The sequence below is a fragment of the Gobius niger genome, assembly GCF_951799975.1.
Source record: "Gobius niger genome assembly, chromosome: 23".
In the NCBI taxonomy this organism is placed as follows: Eukaryota; Metazoa; Chordata; class Actinopteri; order Gobiiformes; family Gobiidae; genus Gobius; species Gobius niger.
The window spans coordinates 4,602,949-4,627,502 of NC_136874.1; the positions used below are offsets into that span (position 1 = coordinate 4,602,949).

General features: G+C 43.2%; 1 protein-coding gene across 6 annotated transcripts in view; it reads left to right on the plus strand.

Moving 5' to 3' along the window:
- The window catches only part of fam184aa (family with sequence similarity 184 member Aa), a 69,289-nt gene that overhangs the window by 13,949 nt on the left and 30,786 nt on the right, over positions 1-24,554 (plus strand). For all 6 annotated transcript variants that reach the window (XM_079581979.1, XM_079581981.1, XM_079581980.1 and 3 more), the window contains exons 3-10: positions 1,809-1,943; positions 3,847-3,945; positions 6,446-6,652; positions 8,294-8,467; positions 10,378-10,539; positions 20,407-20,542; positions 20,628-20,809; positions 23,472-23,657. In XM_079581979.1, the coding sequence (XP_079438105.1) occupies positions 1,809-1,943; positions 3,847-3,945; positions 6,446-6,652; positions 8,294-8,467; positions 10,378-10,539; positions 20,407-20,542; positions 20,628-20,809; positions 23,472-23,657 (1,281 nt within the window). The remainder of the gene's footprint in view (positions 1-1,808; positions 1,944-3,846; positions 3,946-6,445; positions 6,653-8,293; positions 8,468-10,377; positions 10,540-20,406; positions 20,543-20,627; positions 20,810-23,471; positions 23,658-24,554) is intronic.

Here is a 24,554-nt window from a genome sequence, read left to right on the forward strand (position 1 = left end):
AAACTCAGCTGAAGTTTTTGCCCTGATCATTGCTGCGTACAGTGGATTGTAAATATTACATGGAGCTGCCCCGTCTGAAAATAGTCATGTTCATAACTGAGCCCAGAGAGTGGGGCCTGAAAGCTCTTCATGTAAAAGCCCGGACTCCGGCGACAGTTTAAGTATATAAAAAAACATCCTCTTTGGCAGCTTTGATACGGCCTCTGAGTCAACTTTATTAACCTTTACATTTACATGACCCAGATTCAGCAAATTCATCTAGATGTGAGTTGTTTTGTCAAGATTGATTGGGTATTTCACCTAGATTATTTTATATTATGAAACCATCATGATTTGGGGTTGTATTGACAATGGCACAGTGAACATTTGGTTAAATTAAATTCCAACAATTTGTAATGTCAGCTTTTTCACTGGTGATGTTAGAATGATCATAAACACAGCTCACACTCCACGATGGATGATCTCAAGAGGTTCAGCCTGAAGGTTTTGCCGAGGCCTTCACGCCTTCCGACCTAAACATCATTGAAGATGTGGCTTGACCTCTGAAGAGCAGCTCTGGAGGAGTTATGTCAGGAAGAAAGAGCAGTCATCACTCAAACTGGCCTTTTTTGATGTAAAAGATAGAACTAAAACCTGATTTTATTTGATTCTTTATGTTATGGAAGTCTAGGGATGCACCGATCCGATACTGGTATTGGATATTGGAGCTGATACTGGAAAGAATACGCTATCGGGTATCGACTACAAATAAGGAATAGAATAGAAAAAACTTTATTGTCTACCTGCACAATGATGGCAGAAATTTGCCTTTGGCTCATACATTCTAATACATTTGCCCAGCAGTGTACATAATAAAAGCAGTTCATTATAAAATCAGTTCATTATAAAAATCAGTTCACTGCAGACACAGCAGCAGCAGGTTCACTTCATTGAAGGAAAGGAAAAAAAGGAACAGACTGACTGAACGACATTAATACTTCCAACTTATTCAGCTCCTTGATGGCAAAGGGAACAAAAGAATTCCTGTACACATTTATCTGTTCTAATATCTATTCATATTCGATACTGAACCAGTTTTGGCTCTTAAAGTTTTATAAACACAAACATATTTTTTATCGCTGCACATAATGCCGCAGCTAACAACAGTATATTGCTAGCGACAGAATGCTAATGCTAGCGGCAACTCATCAAAGCTGGGACAGAAATTATCATTGGATCACATTATAAGTGGCCAAAGTGATTGTATTGCAGTTTGTAAAATGCTGTTAAATAATAACTGATCTAACATATTAATTAGTTACAATGATCAGATCATTCATTATATGTGAGTTGTTTATATCAATAATAAGGTTATTTAGTGTAGAAAAGTCCAGTTATCATTAATGTTAGTTTATTCAAAGATATAATTGCCCATGTAACATGTCGTTTGCAAGAAAGGATAAGACTTCATTGATCTGACACTGGAGAAAAGAGGAACATTCACTTTTTTTCATTCACAACAGCTACTTTTAAGAAAGTCTCTTTGTATCGGTTAATATCGTCAGATACTCAAACCCCCGGTATCGGTATCAGAAGCAAAAAAGCTGGATCGGTGCATCTCTAGTCTCATCTGTAACTTCATGCATTGGGAGATCATTTCATCTTCCCCTTGCTGTATTGTTCACATTTGTAGACACTGTGTTATTACTGCTCAGCCTTACTTGTGATAGTCAGCAGCATGTCTCCCTACAGGGCTAGTTTTTGCCCCTAAGCTTTCACTTGTCTTCATTACAAATCCTCTCTCTAACATGTGCAATATTTTCCTCCAGGTGCAGCACATAGTGACCGAGACGCGGGATAAGATCATGCAGTACAAGAGTAAGATGGCGGACGAGGCGGACCTGAGGCGGAGGCTGGCCAGTCTGGAGGAGTCTGTGGAGCTGCACGAGCACATGAAGAGACAGGTGCAAACCGCCTCAGAAAAACTCTCACTCCTGTTGGCTTTTTGCTCTGAAGTGCAGTTTCCCCCGGAGCCACTGTGGTGCAGAGTTAGTTCAGCTCCTCTGAGTTTGACAGTCGAGGGAAAGAACCCAGAGGTTGTACTTAACGAGAAACGCACATTTTACTAATTAAGATGGGACATGATTATTATACAAATAGTTAAAGCGTACTTTTGAAGCTGTGGCACCGGATTTACCATGTTTTCAAACCGTGAAAGGAGGAGGTAGAGCTGTGTACTGTGAGCTCGTTTCTAGTTCTTACAAAACCTCCTTGATTGTTTAAATATATTAGTTATATGCATAGATTGGGCACTTGTACAGCTTTGCCAGACGACAGGAGTGAAACATTTCAGACCACAGTAGAAATAAATTGCACTGAACACAGACTATTAATTACTTTCATGAATTTTTTAGCCCGAGATATAAAATTGTCAACCAAAAATGTAAGAAAGCTATGTTAAAGGTGCACTATGCAACTTCTTGTGTAAAAAAAGTTGGTATTAATACGTATTTGACTTTTCAGTGACCCACCGGATGCTTGGGTGGTTAGCATAGCGCCTTTTATTTCCATCCCCATGGTCTGTAGGACGCTCCAGGATCTATTGTTATAGGTTTTGACTGCTGATTGAACCGTATCCATGGTTACATACACATTTCATTCCAAAAACCTACCAGAAACCAGAAAAAAATGAAATAAAATGGATCCTGAAGCATCATAGGAGCCATCATGGTGAAAACGAAGGTGCTAAACTAACCACCCATACACCCATTTTGACGTGAAAAGTTGCATAGTGCAGCTTTAAGATATAAAGGTATCCTATGTTTATTGTTTATTGTTTATTGTTTATTGAAAGGATCCCCATTAGCGCAGTCATGCTGTCGCTATTCTTCCTGGGGTCCCACTAAATCCATTCACAAAAAGTAAAAACAGTATTTAAATCATACAAAAATGTGTATCAGTACATTTGTATATCCTACTAAAATCCTATAAAAGCTGTACATAAAAGTAGCACATATTTGCATTCAGAAAGGAATATCACATGACACGTTCATTCGCCAAATTCAATCCACATTTGTTTGTAAGAGTTTTCTCCGTAACAATTTAAATTTCTTCTTGTCCTCCACTATCGTTAGACTGTCTGGAAGTCCATTCCATGCCTGCATAGCTCTGAATGTGAAGGTCCTCGTGATGCTATTCGATCTTACTGTTGGCAAGATAAATTTTCTGGCCGTTGCATGTCTGGTTTTATATTTGTGTTTCTCGTGGCTGAACAGGAGATTTTCATAAGTGATCTTTGGACATCTGAATGGAGGACATCTGAATGTCCCAATGGAGGAGATACTACACTGCACTGCCTGACCAAAAAAAGCTCACAAGCTATAGTATTTGATTGGAAAGCACACATGAGATTCTGCAAACGATCCAATATTTCACCAAGACCTTGTATTAATGATGGGAGAGTGTGACCACTGTCGATCCATCTCCCCGATCCACTCTTTCACAATGTGAGCCTGATGAATCCTGGCATTGTTGAATCTTTGAATATGCCTGTGCCATCAGAGAAGAAGAAACCCATCCAGTTATTTAAATCCAGTTATTTATTTTTGGTCAGGCAGCGTATTTTGGCGACATTCTCAAGTCAAGTCAAGCTTATTACTACTACTACTCAGTCCTGTTTCTACTGTACAGTTTACTCCTCAGCCTTTGAGCTACATCACTTTCTTACCCCACATAATTTCCCTCCTCTAATCGACCTCTAAATCACGGCATCTCCCACTGCGGTGCGTTCATGCCCCCGCTAAACCCCCTGGAAACTGCGGCTTTGGCTTTGGCGGCGGTGCTAATGTGCCATCGTGTTGCATTCAGGCGCTGGCGGAGTTCGAGATGTACAGACAGAGGATGGAGGACTCGCAGCTTTGCACCGAGGCCCAGCACACGCAGCGAGTGGTGTCCATGAGCCGCGAGGTGAGTGAAGGAGAGGGGAACCGCATAAATATATCAGCGCCACATGAAAAATTAATATGCTATGCTCTTCTGTTTTAGCTTCAGATTCTGGGGCTGTTTCCGAGCCCCATAATAGAGCAAGATGTAGACTTTGGGAACATAATAATATAGCCCCATAGAGAGAGGACATATACATAAAGCTATATAAATATAGTTCTCCTTCTCCTTCTTCTTCTTCTTCTTCTTCTTCTTTTACTCCTTCTTCTTCTCCTTCTCCTTCACCTTCTTCTTCTTCTTCTACTCCTTCTTCTTCTTCTTCTTCCCGAGGACAGGGGTCTCCAACAACGCAACTAAAGAAAATAACTTGAGATTATTGTTTATTCTTTACTGTATATGTTCAAAACAACCCAGTAACTTCAACAGACTCCAGTTTCAGATGGAAAATACTGAAATAAATGTTGGCTGGAATAGGCTCGTGACCCACTGAACATGGTTCCAAGGCCCACTTTTGGGTCCCGACCCACCAGTTGAGAATCATTGCCCGAAACAATAGCAGCGTTTGATTTGCTAATCGCCACCATGTGAATTGCACTTTCGCTAGTTGCAATTAGCAAATCAATGGAAACAACCAAAGCTGTTTAATAAAACTCTAGATAGGACGTGGCCATAGCAATACGTTGGGACCTATGGTAATTCTGGCGGCCATCTTGTGACTGGCCGTTCTAACCCAGGGCAATGTAGTCAAACGGAAACACAACTTATTTCCTTGATACTGTTTTGATCTATTTTGAGTGATTTCATGACTCTTTGATAATTGTGTCCGACGTCCTATCAGGCAAGAAAGTTTTGCAGTTTTTCAAATTTCAGTTTTATAGGATGCACAGACTTCTGCTACATTTGGAAAACCCATGAACAAATCAACACATTTGTTCGTGGATTTAATGTGATATTTATATCAAATATCACATTAGTTTCCTACTTCAAAACAGTATTTATGTATTTTTAACACGACATGACTAATATTTATTGAACATGGGACCGTGATCAGTGTTAATTCTGTCGACAAACATAGCAAAGTGATATTTTCGCTGACTAAAATTGGACTAAAACAGAATTAAACGCTTTTCATGAGACTAAAACTATGACTGGATATTTTCATTGACTATATAAAAATGAAAAGAAGAGACTAATATCATCGAAACTTACAATAAGAGGCTCAGATCATAAAAATTCACGGCCTTTGGAACAGCTCTGAGCTTTGTTCATGTGGGAGAAGCTCCATGAAGCAGAGGACCTCAATTAAAAATGATTATAATAATAACATTATCAATGTAAAGTCGACTGAATTTGGCTTAATTTTAGTCGACTAAATCTCGACTAAAATTAAACTAAATTAAAACATGTTGTCAAAATTAACACTGACAGAGATACAATGAATGCTAACCACTGAACCCTGGGAATGAATGGAGAAAACAAAGCTAATGTGGCTAAACAACACGACTAAAAACGAGATGATCGTGACTGAAATACCGAGACGTAGAAGTAGCAATGAGTGTATCTCACATTGTGTCTTTGAATCAATGGAAATGTTGCTCCTGGTTTTGCATTGGTTGCTATAGGGGTTAGCATAACCCGGCCAGTCACAAAATGGCCGCCACGTCAACGAGCCTCATATCTAGCATTGTATTAAATATCTTTGGAAACAACACCTCGCTGCTTGTTCACGATCAACAAAAGGCTTTATAATTAGACACACAATGGCCTTTTTTTCCTGTTTTTACAAAATACTAAAGTACTCTTCACTTACAGATACCACACAAAACTGTAATAGAAGCCGGTTTTACTGCTTAGATAACCGCAACATTGGCTCAAATGTCTTTCTCTCTTCGACAAATTATGCAGATAAAACACACTGCACAGGGGTATGAATGCAAAGTGGATTTTCCTCAGAGGAGCATGTGCCGGCCATTACTTAGGTCTTGAATTAGGTCAAAGCCGATGAGATTTATTTCCCAAACCGGCGACAGAAGCTCAGGCTGAGAAGAGGAAAAAGTGGTCTAATGTAGTCGGCTGCACGTACGGAAATAATACTGGGTTTTTTTGTGGTTCAGTCAAATAACTTTTTACTTTTCTGAACTTATGGGTGTTTGAAAGTAGGATTTTTGATCGCAAGAGAATGATAAGCTTCTTAGTGATGAAAAAAAAGGCTTCAATGAACTGACTTTTGTACTGCAGAGAGATCAGGTAATCACACCATAATCCATGTTCAATCATACCATGCAAAAACACGTTTAATTTAATTCATTTTGTCCCATTGACTTTGGTTCTCCTTTTCAAAGTCTACTCCGTGTCCTGATCGCACTTCTGAGAAAAGCTTCGACTTTGCTCTAAGACGATTTCGCAGCATCAGAGTCTTTTTTTTTTTGAGGCGTAAATGTGATCCTGGAGTTAGCCGGCGGTCCCTGGAGAGCCTCGCGGCGGGCAGTGTGGCGGTACCTAGCGGCTGTGGTGGTGCTTTCAGGTGGAGGAGATGCGGCGGGACTTTGAGGAGAAGCTGCGCTCGTTCAGCCAGGCCCAGGCGCAGTTCGAGGCCGACAAGAGGCGGACGCTGGAGGAGCTGAGGGCCTCGCACCGGCAGGAGGTGGAGGAGCTGATCAACAAGCACCAAAACCAGAGCGCCTCGTCCACGGAGGACCAGGAGAGGCTGGCCGAGCTGCACAGACAAGAGGTGGGACCAGGAGGGGGCGCCCTCTTTTAGCGCCGTCACACCTCCACCTGCCGCATGAGAAGAGCCGGTTGTTGTGCTGCTTTTAAGCTTTTTCCCCGCTGGGATCTGCATCTCCTCTGACAGTTTAGGGCCAAACGTGATCAAAGAGACTGGGATTCAAAGAGTGACTTTTAATTCAAAGGAGCAGGGCTTTGCATAAGCAAACCTGAAGCATTTTGGGAAAAGTAATTACAACACAATGTAGAGCATTTTGGGGATCTTTACCAGGGCTTGACTTAACATTATGGATAGGGATAGCCAAATTCTGCTAGAGTTTCAATTTTGTTTATTCCTACAAGCCTTTGGTCAGTTGGACTTTATGCATAGCAAAAAGAAACTACAAAGAATAACAAAACATAAAACTAAACAATATACTCAACCGTGTTTTGAATATATTCACAGTTAGAAATGCACCGATCCAGCTTTTTAGCTTCTAATACTGAGACTGGGGGATTGAGTATCTGCCGATATTGACCAATTCCAAGAGACTTTCTTAAAGGGGCTGGATGCAAGTTAGCCATTTTATACTCACTACTGCCACCTCAGGTCTTAGGCGTAACTGCAGCTTCTATATTAAGGTCGTGCATGACGGCACTTCGGACCCAAAGTAACAACATTTGAGTGACAGTGCAGGATTTTAGAGGCAGTTCCTGAGTTCTGCTCAGGTCTGGGCTCATTCTACACATTAGGACATTACTGAAACATGTAGGGGGAGGAAAATACTTCATTTTAACATTTTCAAACTCCGTATAGTCCCTTTAAGGCGGTGAGCACCAAAACTGGTATCGGCTCAGTATCATATATTAACAGATATTTGTTGCCAATACCTGATAGCGTATTTTTTCCAGTATTGGATCGGTGCATCTCTATTCATCATGCCCGGAAACTAGAACACTTTGTGCTGTCTTTCCTAGTTTAGACTAAAACTGTACAGATAACTTAATTGTGGCTTGTATAAATCATTTTTCCCAGTGGCAAGTGAGGAAAAAGGTTGATGTCAAACCCAAAAAACTGTGGTTCCCAAACCTTTTTTTTTCCAACAATCCCAATATGGAAACATCCAACCTGACAAACAAATGGATTTCAAGGAAAATCTGTTGTTTATATTACTATTAATTACTGATCAGTGGCCAAATAAAGGAGTAAATGAAGTACTTAGTCTGTGGACTCACTGAAGTTTTGTCCCGTGGTTTGGGATCTGACTAGGCCAGATTCTGAATTGGTGTCCTCCTGTTCATCAAAGCAAGTCATGATCAAACCCCTCCTTTTTAAATCAACCACATTTTTACCAATCTTTTCAAAGGTTTAGCAGAAACTAGAGGAGATGTTAATCTTGGCATTAGCTTTGGCATGTCCAAACTTGTAAGAATAGTGATGAATTAGCAGTTTGTAATGGAGCGAACGCAGCGGCAGGTAATGCATGATCGTTGACTTGAATGCTTGTGACGACACAGGAGCTTTTTGCATGTCATCCTTTTCATTTCCTCATTTTAATTTCCTCTCAATGAAAACAATACTCAGATATAAGCCGATACCAGCTCGTGCGCTGACTCCTGAAAGCCCTGACTGTTCGTGAAAAAGCATCGTCGTCTTGAATTGCAGGTGGATTCGTTGATGGAGCGTGTGGAGGAGCTGTCCAAGGATAAGGTGCGTTTGGTGGAGGAGTACGAGGCCAAACTGGGCAAAGCTCAGGAGTACTACGAGAGGGAGCTGGAGGCCATGAGGAGGACGCACCAGCTGACCACGGAGAACCTGCTGGCCTGGAAGAGGACCGAGGTACACAGAGCGAGCACTACTGGATGGCAGACACAACGCTTTTTAAACGTTTTGTCTGATTTCCATGTAAAATAGACTATGTTGCTTACTTCTAGGGCTGGGTACTGTAAAAAAAAAAAATGGATACCGGTACTTGAATGATATTTTTTTGATACCTATACTAAAGTATTTCTAGAACCAGAAAACAGAACAATGTTTGTAAGATATGCAAATGTACAATATCCTCGTCAATGGCAAGAAATCAGGGGGAAAATTGTGTGGATTAGGGCTGGGTGCTATTAAACAATACCAGTCTTGTATCAAAAAAAATAAAAGTGTTGATGCAGGAACTGAAAAGAAATATGTTCAAGTTTTGATGCTGTTGTAAAAGAAATCAATAAAAAAGTTACACAAGTTGAAAAAAATTGGAAAGAAAGGGGGTAATTGAGAAAAAATGGGAAAAACAAATGGAAACATTGGGATAAATTTGGGAAGGTTTGGGGAGAAAATGAAAATTTAGGGGGGGAAATTGAGAAAAAAATAAGGGAAAAAAACACATAGAATTTTTTTTTTAATATGAAAAAATTCAGGGGAAAAATTAAAAATGAGTGGAAAAAAGGGGTATACTTGGGAGAACAAATTAAAAATGTTGAGAGAGGGAGGGAGAGAGGGACATTGTTCATCCAATTACACAATGGAGATCATTTTTTTCACTCAAACTTGGCTGTAAGTACTGTTTAAGTGGTGCTAGCCCGCAGCTAGCTTTGCCCGTTAGCCTGTTAGCTTCTTCTTCGTGATTCTATTAGTGTGTATTGGTGACTCCTACCCGGTGACAGGGAAGTTGCAAGTGTGGTTTTCTGGCCAGAGACACCAGGGGGAGATGAAAGACCCTCCAATCATCCCATTAGCACTAGTATTACCCCCAGAGGGACTACGGAAAGGAGGGATTCAAAACTCAATAAATCAGGCTAGGAATTAGATATTTAAAAATGCCTCTGATAAAACCTTCATAATCTTGTTTACTCCAAGACTGGAAAAAGTCTGCTGGAGCTACTTACTTGGAGATATTGTCGCACCAATGTGAGAAAAATAAATTCTGAGAAAATGGCCCTTGAAATTATAATTTTCAAAATAAATCTGTCGTGAAACATTGACTGAGTGCAAGAATTAATCATGTTTTTGTTAAGATCAGGGATTTGTTTTGTTTCCAGGAGAAGGTTTATTTCTTAAGATACCCAAAAAATGATCAAGTGAAGCCAAAGGAATCACTGAACAAACCAAATACATGAAAAAACATGAGACTTCCAATAGGATACTGTCTGTGGTAAAGTCCATTCATATCCCGTGAAACTACATAAAGACTGAAAGTAATTTGAACATTGAACAGACTTCAGTAAAAAATAGCACAGGAATAAACAAAGGTCTGCGTATACTCTTTGAACCTCCTGTGAAGTCACTTTCACAGGCAGAGCGGCGGCGGCGTTAAAGTGGTTACACCGGGAGCGGATTCCGTTACCTTTTGCATAATGTTATTGAGATGATCGGTGAAGCTGTCAACCTTTTGCCCAGAGTTACGTAACAAAGTGGCGAAGGATTATTATCTCCTCCGAACAATGAAAGCGCTCCAAAGCCGAGGGTATTTTTGGAGTCGTGGCGGGAGATGAGCCGCGGACAGAGACCTGGGCACACAACCAAAGTGTAGTGAGGACGGGCCGCGCTCCAAGATTCAAGCTTAACACAAGAATCATTAGTGAGAAGTTGTATCAAATCGCCTCATGAGGGTTTTACAGCATATATCACAGCGTAGATTGACAAGGTTTCGACAGCCGCACTTTGGTCGCCTTGAGTGTTGCACAAAAAGCAGCATGAAGACATTTGAATTGATTATTAAATGCATAAAACAATCTGAAATGTTGTGTTCTGGTCTTTAGGTGGAGCTGCGTAAGGAATTCCAGGCGCAGGAGGCGGCTCTGCAGAGGTCTCTGTCCAAACTGAGGAGCGAGCTGCAGAAGGCCCATGAGGAGGCCCGAGAAAACAGGGACAAGACCAACAGACTGCAGACGTCCCTGGCCAACGCCGAGGGCACCATCAAGGTACGGCGTCCACTCACTGTCCCATCAGAGAGCACTCAGTATGTTGCCAAGTCCAATGGCTAATTTAAAAACATAAATGGACTCTTTCCTACTTCCACAATCCCAACACCTGTGCCCAATCAAGTCCTAAAGAGTCTTAGCTTTCAAATAAGCAATGGTTGTTTGTATATTGTGCCTCGTCGACTATAGAATGTTATTATTTTGGATTGGTTCCAAAACAGTGGCCCAAGGACAAAAGGTGTGGCCCCCCTCTTTTTAAATGTCATCATTGTAAATGAGAAATGGTTCTCAATTGACTTACGTAAATAAAGACTAAAATAAAATAAATAAAAAATAAATCATTCCACACAATTAAAATCTCAAAAACTAACATTTTATAGTGAGACAGAGCTGGCATTAATATTCCAAACATGAGGGGCATGGTTTGAACCGTTGTTAAATGCTATTGGATTTGCGGCCCTTGATGAAAAAGGAGTTTGGACACCCCTGTCCTACATGATTTTAGGATAAGAATCCTTCAGAACAGGATTTTGTACAGGATTTTATCCTACAGGATCACCTACACGATTCCGTAAGAATCCTCAGTCATCCTACTGGGTTTTATTATTTTCGATTTCTGTAATTGTTTCTACAATAAGACAAGATAAGAGATAAGATGGTACTTTATTGATCTCACAGATGGAGAAATTGCATTCGATGAGAGAGCATCCGGCAGCAGCACCCATTCAGTGCGCACCACTCTTTTTTTCTTTGGTGAAAGATCGTTGTGTCGCGGCCGCCATCTTCACTGTTTTGGTCACAGGAGGAGCACTGGTGATAGTAATAATAGGAAATCCAAAAGGATTAAGTCTTACAGGATTTCTATAAGAATCCTTTCAAATCCTGTTGGAATTCTTATATTAACTTTTTGCTTCTGTTACTACACCTTTTGGAGCCGCGACCCTCACTATAACAATTAATGCGGTTTGTTAGTAATTATCTAACCAACCAATGAGAAGTATGTTCCAGGAGAGAAGATCGTTGCTATGGAAACCTGCTGTGGAGTTCTGATGGTGATGTCGTTTGCATAGAATGACATCACCATCAGAACTTCGTTGCCATGGAGTTCTGATGGAGATTTGCATAGAATAGTATATTCAGAATGTTTAGTGACGTCACCTGTCATTATCGTCTGCCCGCACACAAGAGACACACGCATTTGCCCTTCTCTGAGCAAAACTGACCGTATTTTCGCACTTTTGACAAAGTGAATTTAGGAAAGTAAAAGTTCCTGTCATCTCCGTCAAGGAAAGAGACAGGCTTCATCTTGAAAATACCTCAGACCTCGAACTGATGTTATTTTCAACAAGTAGACCACAGGCTGAAGAGATGTCTCAAACTGCTGTGAGCTTCAACACGGAGAGCGCACAGACTGAAGAGATGTCTCAAACTGCTGTGAGCTTCAACACGGAGAGCGCACAGACTGAAGAGATGTCTCAAACTGCTGTGAGCTTCAACACGGAGAGCGCACAGACTGAAGAGATGTCTCAAACTGCTGTGAGCTTCAACACGGAGAGCGCACAGACTGAAGAGATGTCTCAAACTGCTGTGAGCTTCAACACGGAGAGCGCACAGACTGAAGAGATGTCTCAAACTGCTGTGAGCTTCAACACGGAGAGCGCACAGACTGAAGAGATGTCTCAAACTGCTGTGAGCTTCAACACGGAGAGCGCACAGACTGAAGCCTCCGTCATGGAGACTGAGATGCCGGAGGAGGTTTATAAAACTGACCTGACTCGCCTGCACGACCTTGCCGCTCTGCACAAGTTACACGTGCAGTTCAAAGAATTGAAACACATCGGCACACCGCAGGCAAGGATCTTCCAAATGGAGTTGCGTGTGGGGGAGTTTGTCGGCCTTGGGAGTGGACCGACCAAAAAGAAGGCCAAATTACAAGCTTCCAAAGAAGTGGTTAATAAACTGGCAATGCTCCAAGTGCCAGAGACTGTGACTCCGTACTGGTCTAGGCCCCAGACTGATCTTGTGGACATAAAGGATCGTGAACATTTCTTTTTTGACAAAAATCCTGTCTGCGCCCTTGTGGAGGTGCTTACAGTGAGGCGAGAGAAGCCCCCGGAGTTCAAAAACATCAAGACCACTTATAAAGGCCACGTCCCTTGGTACACGGTGGAGGTGAGAGTGGGTGAGATGACTACCCAAGCTGAGGCGCCTCATAAGAAGAAAATTGCAAAGGAAATGGCTGCCGACCGTATGCTGGTGATGATGGGATTTGAAGATCAAATGAGAAAGGACCAATTGCTGGCCCAGGGACCCCAGCGAGCGTTTATTGCTCCATTCAGGTCAGCCCAAGCTCCCAGGCCAGGAAAAGTACCTCCAACTCCAGCGACAAGGACTAATCCTCCTGAGGTCCTACAGATGACAGTGGACAATGGACCAAAGGAGGTCTCCAGCTTAGCACAGCCCTCACCTGCACAGAAGCCTGCAGAGTCAGTACCTCCAGAACCACAAGTGTCCACCCCAGAAAAGCTCACAACACCACAGGATTTGACCTGGAGTATTGACTTGGTCACTCCAGCAGAGGGTGCTGTACAAGAAGTCTCCAGCTCTGAACATGAGCAGTTCTCAACTCCACAGACCATCCCTGATCCCACAGAGCCTTTCATTCTAGTAGAGGGCTCCACCCCCCCAGAGGACATCACTGAACCAGAGACCCTCAGCTCCCAGAAGCCTTCACCTCATCAGGACACTGTAAGTCTGCCAGAGGACCTTAGTGAGGGCTTCACTGAATCAGAGACACTCAGCACTGAGCAGTATTCACCTCTACAGGACACTGTAAGTCTGCCAGAGGACCTTAGTGAGGGCTTCACTGAATCAGAGACCCTCAGCCCTGTGGACCATGTCAGTCCAACAGAGGGCCTTGTCCCTCCAGAGGACGTCATGGAAGCAGAGGCCTCTTGCCCTGTACCACAGCAGTTCTCAGCGCCACTGGATTTAACCAGTGCCGCTGAACCCACTTCATCAGAGGACTCCCCTTATGCACTAGAGAACTTCACTGAGCCAGAGGACTCCCCTTATGCACTAGAGAACTTCACTGAGCCAGAGGACTCCCCTTATGCACTAGAGAACTTCACCGATCCAGCTTTCTCCAGCGCTCCACAGACCACTAGCCTATCATCTCATCTGGATAAACCAGACCTTCCTGCAGCAGGAAGCTTAACTGAGGCCTCTGCTCACCCGCAAACTGCTGTGAGCTTCAACACGGAGAGCGCACAGACTGAAGCCTCCTTCATGGAGACAGAGATGCCGGAGGAGGCTTATAAAACTGACCTGACTCGTCTGCACGACCTTGCCATTTTGCACAATTTACACGTGCAGTTCAAAGAATTGAAACACATCGGCACACCGCAGGCAAGGATCTTCCAAATGGAGTTGCGTGTGGGGGAGTTTGTCGGCCTTGGGAGTGGACCGACCAAAAATAAGGCCAAATTACAAGCTTCCAAAGAAGTGGTTAATAAACTGGCAATGCTCCAAGTGCCAGAGACTGTGACTCCGTACTGGTCTAGGCCCCAGACTGATCTTGTGGACATAAAGGATCGTGAACATTTCTTTTTTGACAAAAATCCTGTCTGCGCCCTTGTGGAGGTGCTTACAGTGAGGCGAGAGAAGCCCCCGGAGTTCAAAAACATCAAGACCACTTATAAAGGCCACGTTCCTTGGTACACGGTGGAGGTGAGAGTGGGTGAGATGACTACCCAAGCTGAGGCGCCTCATAAGAAGAAAATTGCAAAGGAAATGGCTGCCGACCGTATGCTGGTGATGATGGGATTTGAAGATCAAATGAGAAAGGACCAATTGTTGGCCCAGGGACCCCAGCGAGCGTTTATTGCTCCATTCAGGTCAGCCCAAGCTCCCAGGCCAGGAAAAGTACCTCCAACTCCAGCGACAAGGACTAATCCTCCTGAGGTCCTACAGATGACAGTGGACAATGGACCAAAGGAGGTCTCCAGCTCAGCACAGCCCTCACCTGCACAGAAGCCTGCAGAGTCAGTACCTCCAGAACCACAAGTGTCCACCCCAGAAAAGCTCACGACACCACAGGATTTGACCTGGAGTATTGACTCGGTCACTCCAGCAGAGGGTGCTGTACAAGAAGTCTCCAGCTCTGAACATGAGCAGTTCTCAACTCCACAGACCATCCCTGATTCCACAGAGCCTTTCATTCTAGTGGAGGGCTCCACCCCCCCAGAGGACATCACTGAACCAGAGACCCTCAGCTCCCAGAAGCCTTCACCTCATCAGGACACTGTAAGTCTGCCAGAGGACCTTAGTGAGGGCTTCACTGAATCAGAGACCCTCAGCCCTGTGGACCATGTCAGTCCAACAGAGGGCCCTGTCTCTCCAGAGGACTTCATGGAAGCAGAGGCCTCTTGCCCTGTACCACAGCAGTTCTCAGCGCCACTGGATTTAACCAGTGCCGCTGAACCCACTTCATCAGAGGACTCCCCTTATGCACTTGAGGACTTCACTGAGCCAGATGACTCTCCTTATGCACTAGAGAACTTCACTGAGCCAGATGACTCTCCTTATATACTAGAGAACTTCACTGAGCCAGAGGACTCCCCTTATGCACTAGAGGACTTCCCCAATCCAGAGGACGTTCCTTTTGCACTAGAGGACTTCACCAATCCAGAGGACTCTCCTTATGCACTAGAGGACTTCACCAATCCAGAGGACTCCCCTTATGCACTAGAGGACTTCCCCAATCCAGGGGACCTTCCTTTTGCACTAGAGGACTTCACCAATCCAGAGGACTCCCCTTATGCACCAGAGGACTTCACTGAGCCAGAGGACTCCCCTTATGAACTAGAGGACTTCATTGATCCAGCTTTCTCCAGCACTCCACAGACCACTAGCCTATCATCTCATCTGGATCAACCAGACCTTCCTGCAGCAGGAAGCTTAACTGAGGCCTCTGCTCAGTCGTTGACCTGCACGTATTCCCAGGAGAGTGTGGTGCCACAAGCCTCAGCCACTGTTCACAGTATGGTCAAAGCCATGGTCAAGAAACTACTCAAAAAATCCCCTGTGTCCTTTGACACTCAGCAACAAGTGGACCTTGTTCACAGACTCAGAGAGGTGGAGAGCAGAGTCCTGGTCCCTGAGAACCTTGAGCTCAGAGCCATAATGCTGAAAACAATCGGCAAAGCAGCTGCCAAAGGCCTGCTGCTGGAGTTTGGCTCCGCCTCTACGCTTTTATCACAGAGTGAGGAAGATTTTATCATGGCCACAGTCAAACATCTGCAGATCCACATCAAGGGTTCACTGACCCATCCTCTCACTGCAAAACCGTGGCACAAAAGAGTCTTAAGTAAGGTTTTCAAGAGAAACAGAATCCCCGCGGGTTCATTCAGCGACTACCTGTCATCAGAGCCAAGGGTCTGAATCAGACCACATGTTTTTTTGTTTTTTAGATACAGCAAACATAACATCCTGTAGACATATAAGTCCCAACGCCCTCTTAGCACCATCTCATCCCAGCCAAACTTCTAAATTTAAACATGAATCTTATTATAATTTTACATTCATCTTATTTTTGAAGAATCGTTCAGATGAAACAAAAACTAAAAACATAGGATTATAATCGCAGTGAAGCTTAAATCATCGTCTGGACTGGTTTTGTTTAAGTTGAGGATGTCTTGCTTCTATCCACAGAAGACGCTTCTTCACTCTTGTAGTCAGAATGTGACACTACACCCAAGCTAGAACGGTCTCATGACGGACTCGGGAACCAAAACTACCAACAACCATCCATTCAAGCTGTTTAAAGTAGCACTCGATTCAGAAGTGATGCTGTTAAGTGAACAACTTGAATAGAAGGCTGTTAGCAGCTTTGGTACCTGAACCTGTCATGAGACCGCTCTAGCTTGGGTGTAGTGTCACATTCTGACTGCAAGAGTGAAGAAGCGTCTTCTGTGGATAGAAGCAAGACATCCTCAACTTAAATAATACTTTCTGGACGAATGAGAGCCCTCACTATCATAGGATTATAATGTGAGTTAGAAGCATTGATCCAGGCTGACTCCCTAAGACCCAGGGCCGCATTACAATAAAATGTGACCTTGGGTTTTTTCAGGCTCTGTACTCCCCCTTTGCCTGTCTATAATTAATAAGTCAATGCTTTTATTTGATTAAATCACCCATAAAATGTGCACAAAGTCAATTATTAATTTATTTTTAGTTTATTCATTCCAAGTTCCATGTTATTCGGCAAAAAATATCACATCTCGATTGGCTTCTGTGTGGTTTAGATGAGGTTTTAAACATGGTTTGCGTAATATTGGCACATTATAATGGGCTTCAATGCAATAGATGAATGATTAAATACAAGGTTCAAATACTATAGTTTTATTGGTGCTGGGGGAAAGTGGGGCAAGATCATTTAGCTGTTTCTGCTCGCCACCGTCCGACTTGTTGAATCGTCTGCCAGGACTTCTTGTAGATAAGCTACAAGATCTCGCGTTAGCGCGTACCATTGTAAGTCGCTGACCTGGGCTAATCTTTTAATAAAAAACATGTGAAATATTATGTAGGATGGAGTTTTGTTGTTTCTCATGTGATAAGGTCAAATGTCCATATCCATGAAGGATGCGAGTGGGAAAGGATACAAGTCTATTTGTACTACTTGCAGTAAAATATAACCATTATCTTAAAGGGAGGGAGGGGGCTTTTTGCCATGTTATAATGTTGTTCTCTGATCTAAAACAGGGCTAGAGTTGTGTGTTCAGGAACTAGCACAACTTTCTTTGAATCCTCCTCAATGCAATGAATGAATGAATCAACTTAGCTCCTTCACTTTTTGGGTTCATTTTGTCAGACCCTAGGGTTAGAGATGTTGAAAATCTTTTACCTTTACATGTTTCAGCCGCCGTCTGCAGGCCGTCATCAGAAGTATCACCGGCGTGCGGTGACGTGTCACTTATCAGCTGTTTTTTACTTCCGAGGCGTGACCAGTCTGACGGTCCCAACAGGTCCGACAGACTGGCCACGCCCCCTGCCGCCCAGTGGATTCAGGGCGACAGGGGGCGTAATCATTGGAGGAGGGTGTCCAATGGGCGCTGGCTGCTCTGCTTTATGACCATGACACTGGGGGCCGCCATTGCTCCGCCATTGCTGTAGTACCTCCATATCGCCACTAGTGCCCCATTGAAAAGCATTGGAGTTTAGACACCTTAAAAACAACTTTAACGCCTGGTTTCAATTTTTTCAACACTAGACTAGGCCAGATATTCCTCCTGAGATAACGCTGGGTTAATAACAATTTATGAAACCAGGCTGGTTTTCGTTTGAAGAATTTTAGAAATCTCGTACTTAATGAGGGTCGGACTGTTAGCATTGGAGCAGCGCGAGCTACACGTCACGCAAGGGCGGAGTCTACGGTGAGGATCCCGCCCTTATGTCCTTTTTAGGAACATGCTTCGTCAGAGTTGGGGAGGGGGAGTCTGTAAATCCTCCATGACTTCCTCCTCGACCGTGGTCATTATGGTAAACGGGGAGGAGCGAGCAGAAGACGTCCATTATTTTTTACAGTCTATGAGGGTGTCCCAGGTGTGGGACAGGAGAAACGCTCCTACGTCACGGTTGATGGTGTCGGTGCAAAAAAACAGCTGATAAGTGACACGTCACCGCACGCCGGTGATTCTTCTGATGACGGCCTGCAGACGGCGGCTGAAACATGTAAAGGTAAAAGATTTTCAACATCTCTAACCCTAGTGTCTGACAAAATGAACCCAAAAAGTGATACTGTAACACAAGTAGACACATTGAACGTTACGAAGTTTGAACTTAGCTCCTCCTGAGGTCTACATGCTCTATGTTCGTATATGTAGGTCATTGACGAAGACTTTTTATTTAATTTTTTGGTTTATGTGATCAGGACAGTGCACTTAACTGTCAAAGAAAAAAGAAATGATCTGAAGAAGGCTATGCCGAAACGTAATCTTGAATAAATAACATAAATCCACTTTTTGGCTATGAGTGTGCTGTTTTTTTTAATTTTTTCCTCAACATCTGCACCTCGGTTACCACTTTTGGTGAGCGTTACTCCTCTTCTCTCAACCACTTAACTGCCACCTTAGGGTTAACAATAGGTGGCGTTCACGATTTCAAATGTGATGATGTCATAATGTCAGATGGAGGGCAGGGCCAATGCAACTCTATGGGAGAAATGCAGTTTTTGGAAGAAATCTCCAAAACGAAAATTGACAAATGTTTTTCCTCGTCAGTATTTGATTGTGATTGGATTCACAAACCTGTGATAATATTTTTTTGTCTGAAAGTCCTTTCTATTGGACAACATCATGGTCATGTTTTTGCATATTGTCACCACTTTTTGACATTTTTCAGAGATAATAATTGGACATTAGTTCATATGTGCCGACAGAGGAGACGAACTTTGTGACAGTGTTTGTTTCATGTGGATTCCTCCAGTAATGACTGAGATATGAGCCAAAAAACAAAGACATAAAAATATGCATTTTGTCAGTTACCACCGTTACCATAGTTACCGTCAGTTGACCTCCACCTCAATGTTAAACTATAGGCTCTTTAGAATGTTGTGATGTCACGTGAACGCAACCTATTATCTCAAAGCGTATTGACTGGAGATCTTACAGCCTATATGCCGGTGTGATACCTTATTTGAAAGCCAAGACCTTCTAGTTTCTAAAAATATGTGTGAGATCTGTGTGAGATACATTACATTTGCCGTTTTTTACCCTAAATATCCTGATTAGGGTTAACTCCCCCTAACCCTAGCAGGTAGCAGGTTAATGAACATACATGGGTCTCATACATGTAAACACGGCACACCCCCATGCGCACTCTCAATCACACTCTCATTCATCCTGGCCTATTGTACATGGGCCCATTGTACATCCGATCATACTACCCTTTTAGTAGTAGAGGAAACCTACACAGACACGGGGAGAACATGCAAACTCCACACAGAAAGGCCCGGTCCAGGTGGGAATTGAACCCGGGACCTCCTAGCTGTGAGGCATGAGCGCTAACCACTGAGCTACGGCACAGTATCTCGTAGCTAAGGATTGGAATAAAGAAATATTGCAAAATCTAAAAAGTGTTTATACTAAAGAAAGGCTGATTATGTTTTGAGCAGCTCGTTCAAAACCTCTTTTAATTTACAGCTATTTTAATTTAGATTTAATTAGCCATCCATCCATCTATTTTCTTCCTCTTTGGGCCGGGTCTCGGAGGCATCAGTCTGAGCAGAGATGCCCAGACTCTTCTCACACACTTCCTCCAGCTGTTCTGTGGGACCCTAGACCAGCTCAGAGACATAAACACACTTTACTTTAACAATAGCTGAATAATGAATGTAACAAAGCCATAAATACATAAGTAACGAAGGAGGTAAACCGTGTTTCTAACGTTAGCTTCATGCTACATGCTAATGGCTAGGGTTCAGACTTGGCTTTATTTGCGTGTGCTAAATATGTTTATAGTCCCTCAGAAAGCGTCTAAAAAGAGTTAAAAAGTGTGATTCCCATAACCAGCTTCCTTCCCCCTGGGCTCTTCTCATAAAAGCGAAAACTTAAACTATTTAAATTCCAGACTCACGGACAAATGTTTGAAATGCTAAAACACATTCTTCTGCTTCACGGAGATAAACGTAAAAGGCCAAATGGGTTTAAACTAACGAATAAACCCCATCTCCAAACAAAGACGAGAGGAACACGCCTGAGGGAAACGTGTGGGACGCATCGCGATAAATTTGAGCTATTTTTTGTGACTGTGGGCAAAGTTAAAATGCTGTATTTGAATTATTTGTGTGTTGTTGTTTTTTGTCAGAATCTGCACAAACAGCTGGAGGAGGCCATTCAGGACGGGGAGATCTGGGTCATGCAGCTCAAAGACACAGAGTACGAGCTGGAAGTGAGCAGAGAGAGGGTGCAGCAACAGGCCACCGAAATACTACACAAAGCAGGTACAAAATACTGCAATGTCGAGTGCGTAGTAGTAGTGGGAGTAAATGTAGTCAGTAGTGTGAGTATTGGGTTTCCTTGTCCCAGGTCAGATCGGGTCGTTGCAGGCCACGCACATGTCCCACGAAGCCACGATCCGCAACCTGGACCAGGAGCAGAGCCGGCTGAAGGACAAGATCCGGAACATGGAGGAGGAGCGGGAGGCGCTGCTGAACAAGAGCCAAGTGGCCAGTGAGCAGCACAAGCAGCAGGTGCACAAGCTGGAGCAGGTGAGGACTGAGCCGCCCCGCCCTCTGCAGCATGATCCTGCAGTATGTCGGAATAAACGTCACATGTTATACGAAATATTATTCGTTTTATAATGCTAAAACCTCATCAAAAACAGACCAGAGCCTTTTGCAAACAGTGCACACAGTTTATCTACAGCTACTCCATGGTTTCCACTGGGTATAAATTAACTGTGCCAAAATGAAACCCTTAAAAAGCATTAAATTGGATTCAAACATGGCATTAAATCAAACATTCTTGAGAAATAAAACATTGCTCCACTGAAACATTGATCTTAAACACATTCAACTGTGTATTTCTGGCTCCAAAGTTGCCTGTTGTGCCCCTTTTGCTTTTGAATATTGTATATAGCCTGTTTTTTTGTGTCACCTCCCCCCCGGCGCAGGACAATGAGCATGCGCTTTAGTCGTTAGTCATCACCCCCATGGTTTGGAGACAAAACAGCTGCAAAAACCTACTTTTTAAGACACGGCATGTCGTTCAGTGAAGCCTTCACTTCCTGTGGACCGTGTTGAAGTCAGTGGTGGTCACCGTTTATGTCCCACTTACACCTTGAGGCTTTCATTTATACTTGAGTGACCCCTAACTTGAGGTTCTTGCCATTTTTTTTACAAAATGAGTGACATGCCAGAGATTATGCAGTATTTAGTGGAGTGTAATGTTCAAAATGTTGCTAAAATACTCTCACAGTCAAACCTTATACTCAAAAACATCATTAAAACTAACTGTTCTTTAAAAGTAATATTGAAATTCTACTCAGTTTCACCTTTGTTTAATCTGAGGCAATGCCAAGTACCCTCAGGGGCCCCCTTACCCCTGATTGAGAAGCACTGCTCAAAGTGATTGTCAATAAAACTTGGTGTCCGGTGCGTGATTTTATAATATTTACTTATTCGCAGGATTTTCTACTGGTTTGAACAGAAACCTGACACAGTATCCAGACAACACAGACGCGTGATGACACATGAAAAGGGGCTTGTTAGCAAAGTTCTTGGAAGCGAGGGCAATATAAATGCTAATATTTCCAATCCAATCAGCTTCATTCAATTCAAGACATTAAATGTAAAGAAGGAAATTGTTTCTCTCAATCAATGGATGCAAAGAGAGAATAGTCGGAGTCAAAGGTCAAAGAGGCTGTGAGGACGAGGCACCTCCCTCTGAGATAACCCTGTCCGTTCAGCCTTATAAAGCTGGTTGAACGGGATCATTGGAGTCCACTGAGAACTCTTGGTGGGAAAAGTGGATATACAGTCAAAAATACCAAGGCTAACCTGGAGTGTTACACAGTGCCGCTTTTGAGGGGCTCTCACTGCCCTGGAGACTAGTAGTTGGAGACTCGAGTTGCCACTGGTCATGGAGATGTCCTCTCAAGATAAGGCAAGTCTCCAGGTCAGGGGTGTCAAACATACAATCCAGCCCCGGCCCTGTAGAGCATAAATTCCAGAGTATGTAAAAAAAAAAAAGTAACTCTTTAGCCCATTCCTGTGCGGAGGTATGATTTTTTAAATAACCAGAATGCTCATTCTCGCCACTAGGGGGCCTTAAATGTAAATAAAGGAAAGAGCAGAGGGCACTGACATAATAAGAGCTCAGGATATGACCACCACATTATATAGCCACGTGGTAAATGGACAGTCTGCCCCAGGACGGCTGTGGCTTCAATAACAGCTTACGACCAGTGTTAATTTTGACAACATATTTTATTTTAGTTTTAGTCTTAGTCTTTTGACTAAATTGTAATTTAATTTTAGTCGAGATTTAGTCAAAAAAAACTTTCGATTTTAGTCTAGTTTTAGTCGACTAAAATTGCATGTCAATTTAGTCGACTAAATTTAAGACGAATTTAGTGGACTTTGCATTTATGATATTCATGATAATCATATTTAATCTTGTTCCTCTGTTTCATGGAGCTGCTCCACATGAACAAAGCTCAGAGCTGCTCCTTTGGCAGAGAATTTACATGATATGAGGCTCTTTCAGACGGTCAATAGAAGTTTGGCTGATTTTAGTCCCTCCTTTTCATTTTTGTTTAGTCTTATTTTAGTCGACTAAAATATCTGGACATTTTAGTCACAGTTTTAGTCTCATGAGAAACTTCTAATTTAGTTTTAGTCCAATTTTAGTCGGAAAAAATATCGCTTTGATTAAAATTAACACTAAATATTTTAGTCGACGAAATTAACACTGCTTACGACCACCACCGAGTGTGGAGTAAATGAATAATGACTATGTAGTACTTTGAGGAACTTGTGACACAGGCTTGTAAAGTGCAATACAAGTGTAAGTGTACAAGTGTGTTAATGAAGCTAAAGTCAAGTTGGGGTTTTGACCAAATCACAGCTTATTTATTGGGAATATTTTCTCTACTATATGCGGCCCGCGACCCGCCGTGGGAGCTTAATTTCGGCCCGCGACCCAAAATGAGTTTGACCCCCCTGCTCCAGGTAGTCTGTGAAAAATAGCAGGTTAAATTTCAGGTCTTCGTGAGGTCTACATGGTCGGATACCAAGAAAATCTCAAAGAGTCGAAATTGAATCCAGACATGCCCGTGACCCGTGGCAACTCGAGTCTCCGACTAGTCTCCGGGCCGGAGAGTTGCGGAGACCCTGAGCTAGGCCCTCAATGCTTTTCCGTTTTCTCCAGTCCCTTCGCGAGGAGCACCAAGGCCACGAGAAGGAGCTGTCCCGCCTCCGAGCGCACTTCGAGGACGAGACGCGCCGGTTCAAAGACGCCCAGGTGAGGGCGCTGGAGGAGCTGGAGGAGAAGCACCGCCGGCTGAGAGACGACGCGCAGCAGGAGAAAGAAGAAGAGAAGCAGCTCGTCATCAAGGTACGAGCTTTCCTATCGTCTCCACTGACAGGACGTGGACTTTTTGGGCCGTGTTGGGTCACCGCGTTCTCGTCTTGAGTGCGCAGGTGAACACATCTCCACCATTTGTTGCCGCTAATGCTCCCTGTCTCTAAACGAATCGCCGGTAATTAATTGATGGAGGTCAATTTGCCCCGATAGCGTGTCCCTCCTGTCTGTCTTGGAGCCCATTAGTATTCCTCTCTTGTGCTCCTTTGAAGCTTGTAGAAAGAGAGTGAGAGAGAGTGGGGAGGAGATAGGGGTGATGGGAAAAAGGCAATCTTACATAAAGCAATGGAGAAAAAGGGCGAACGATTTGTGTGTCTTCAAAGTAGCACCGAAAGCTTATTTATATATAAAGCGCTGGTTTGTGGCCCTGTTGGCTGAACTGGATGCCTCCCTGTGTAGAGTTTCTTAGGTAAGCCACTTAATAAAGGTTGTGTTTGCTCAGGAGAGGATTTTAGTGTAGGAGTCGCTCGTACATTGCTTGACTGTTTGACATTTACGTCTCTGCTGTGACTCTGGAAAGTAAATAAATGTATTCGCGAGGCCACAGAGATGACAATTATATAGACACAGACCTGGATGGTTCAGGGATAAGTTAGTCCACTTTAGATCGATTTTACACCGGGTTTGTTGTGATTTGATATTGATTTACACCTGGGAGAACTCGAAAGGTCAAATGTTTCATGAGGTGGTGCTACATTTCTTCGGAAAATGATCAAGTATTTTTCCGCTGAAGGGGAGATATTACAAGCACATTGGTCTCTTAACATATGAACTTTCACCTGGAAACAAACAAAAAACCCTAATCTTCACAATAATACGTGTTTAATGGGCATCCTTCTCACATTGGTACGACAGTATCTCCACATAAGA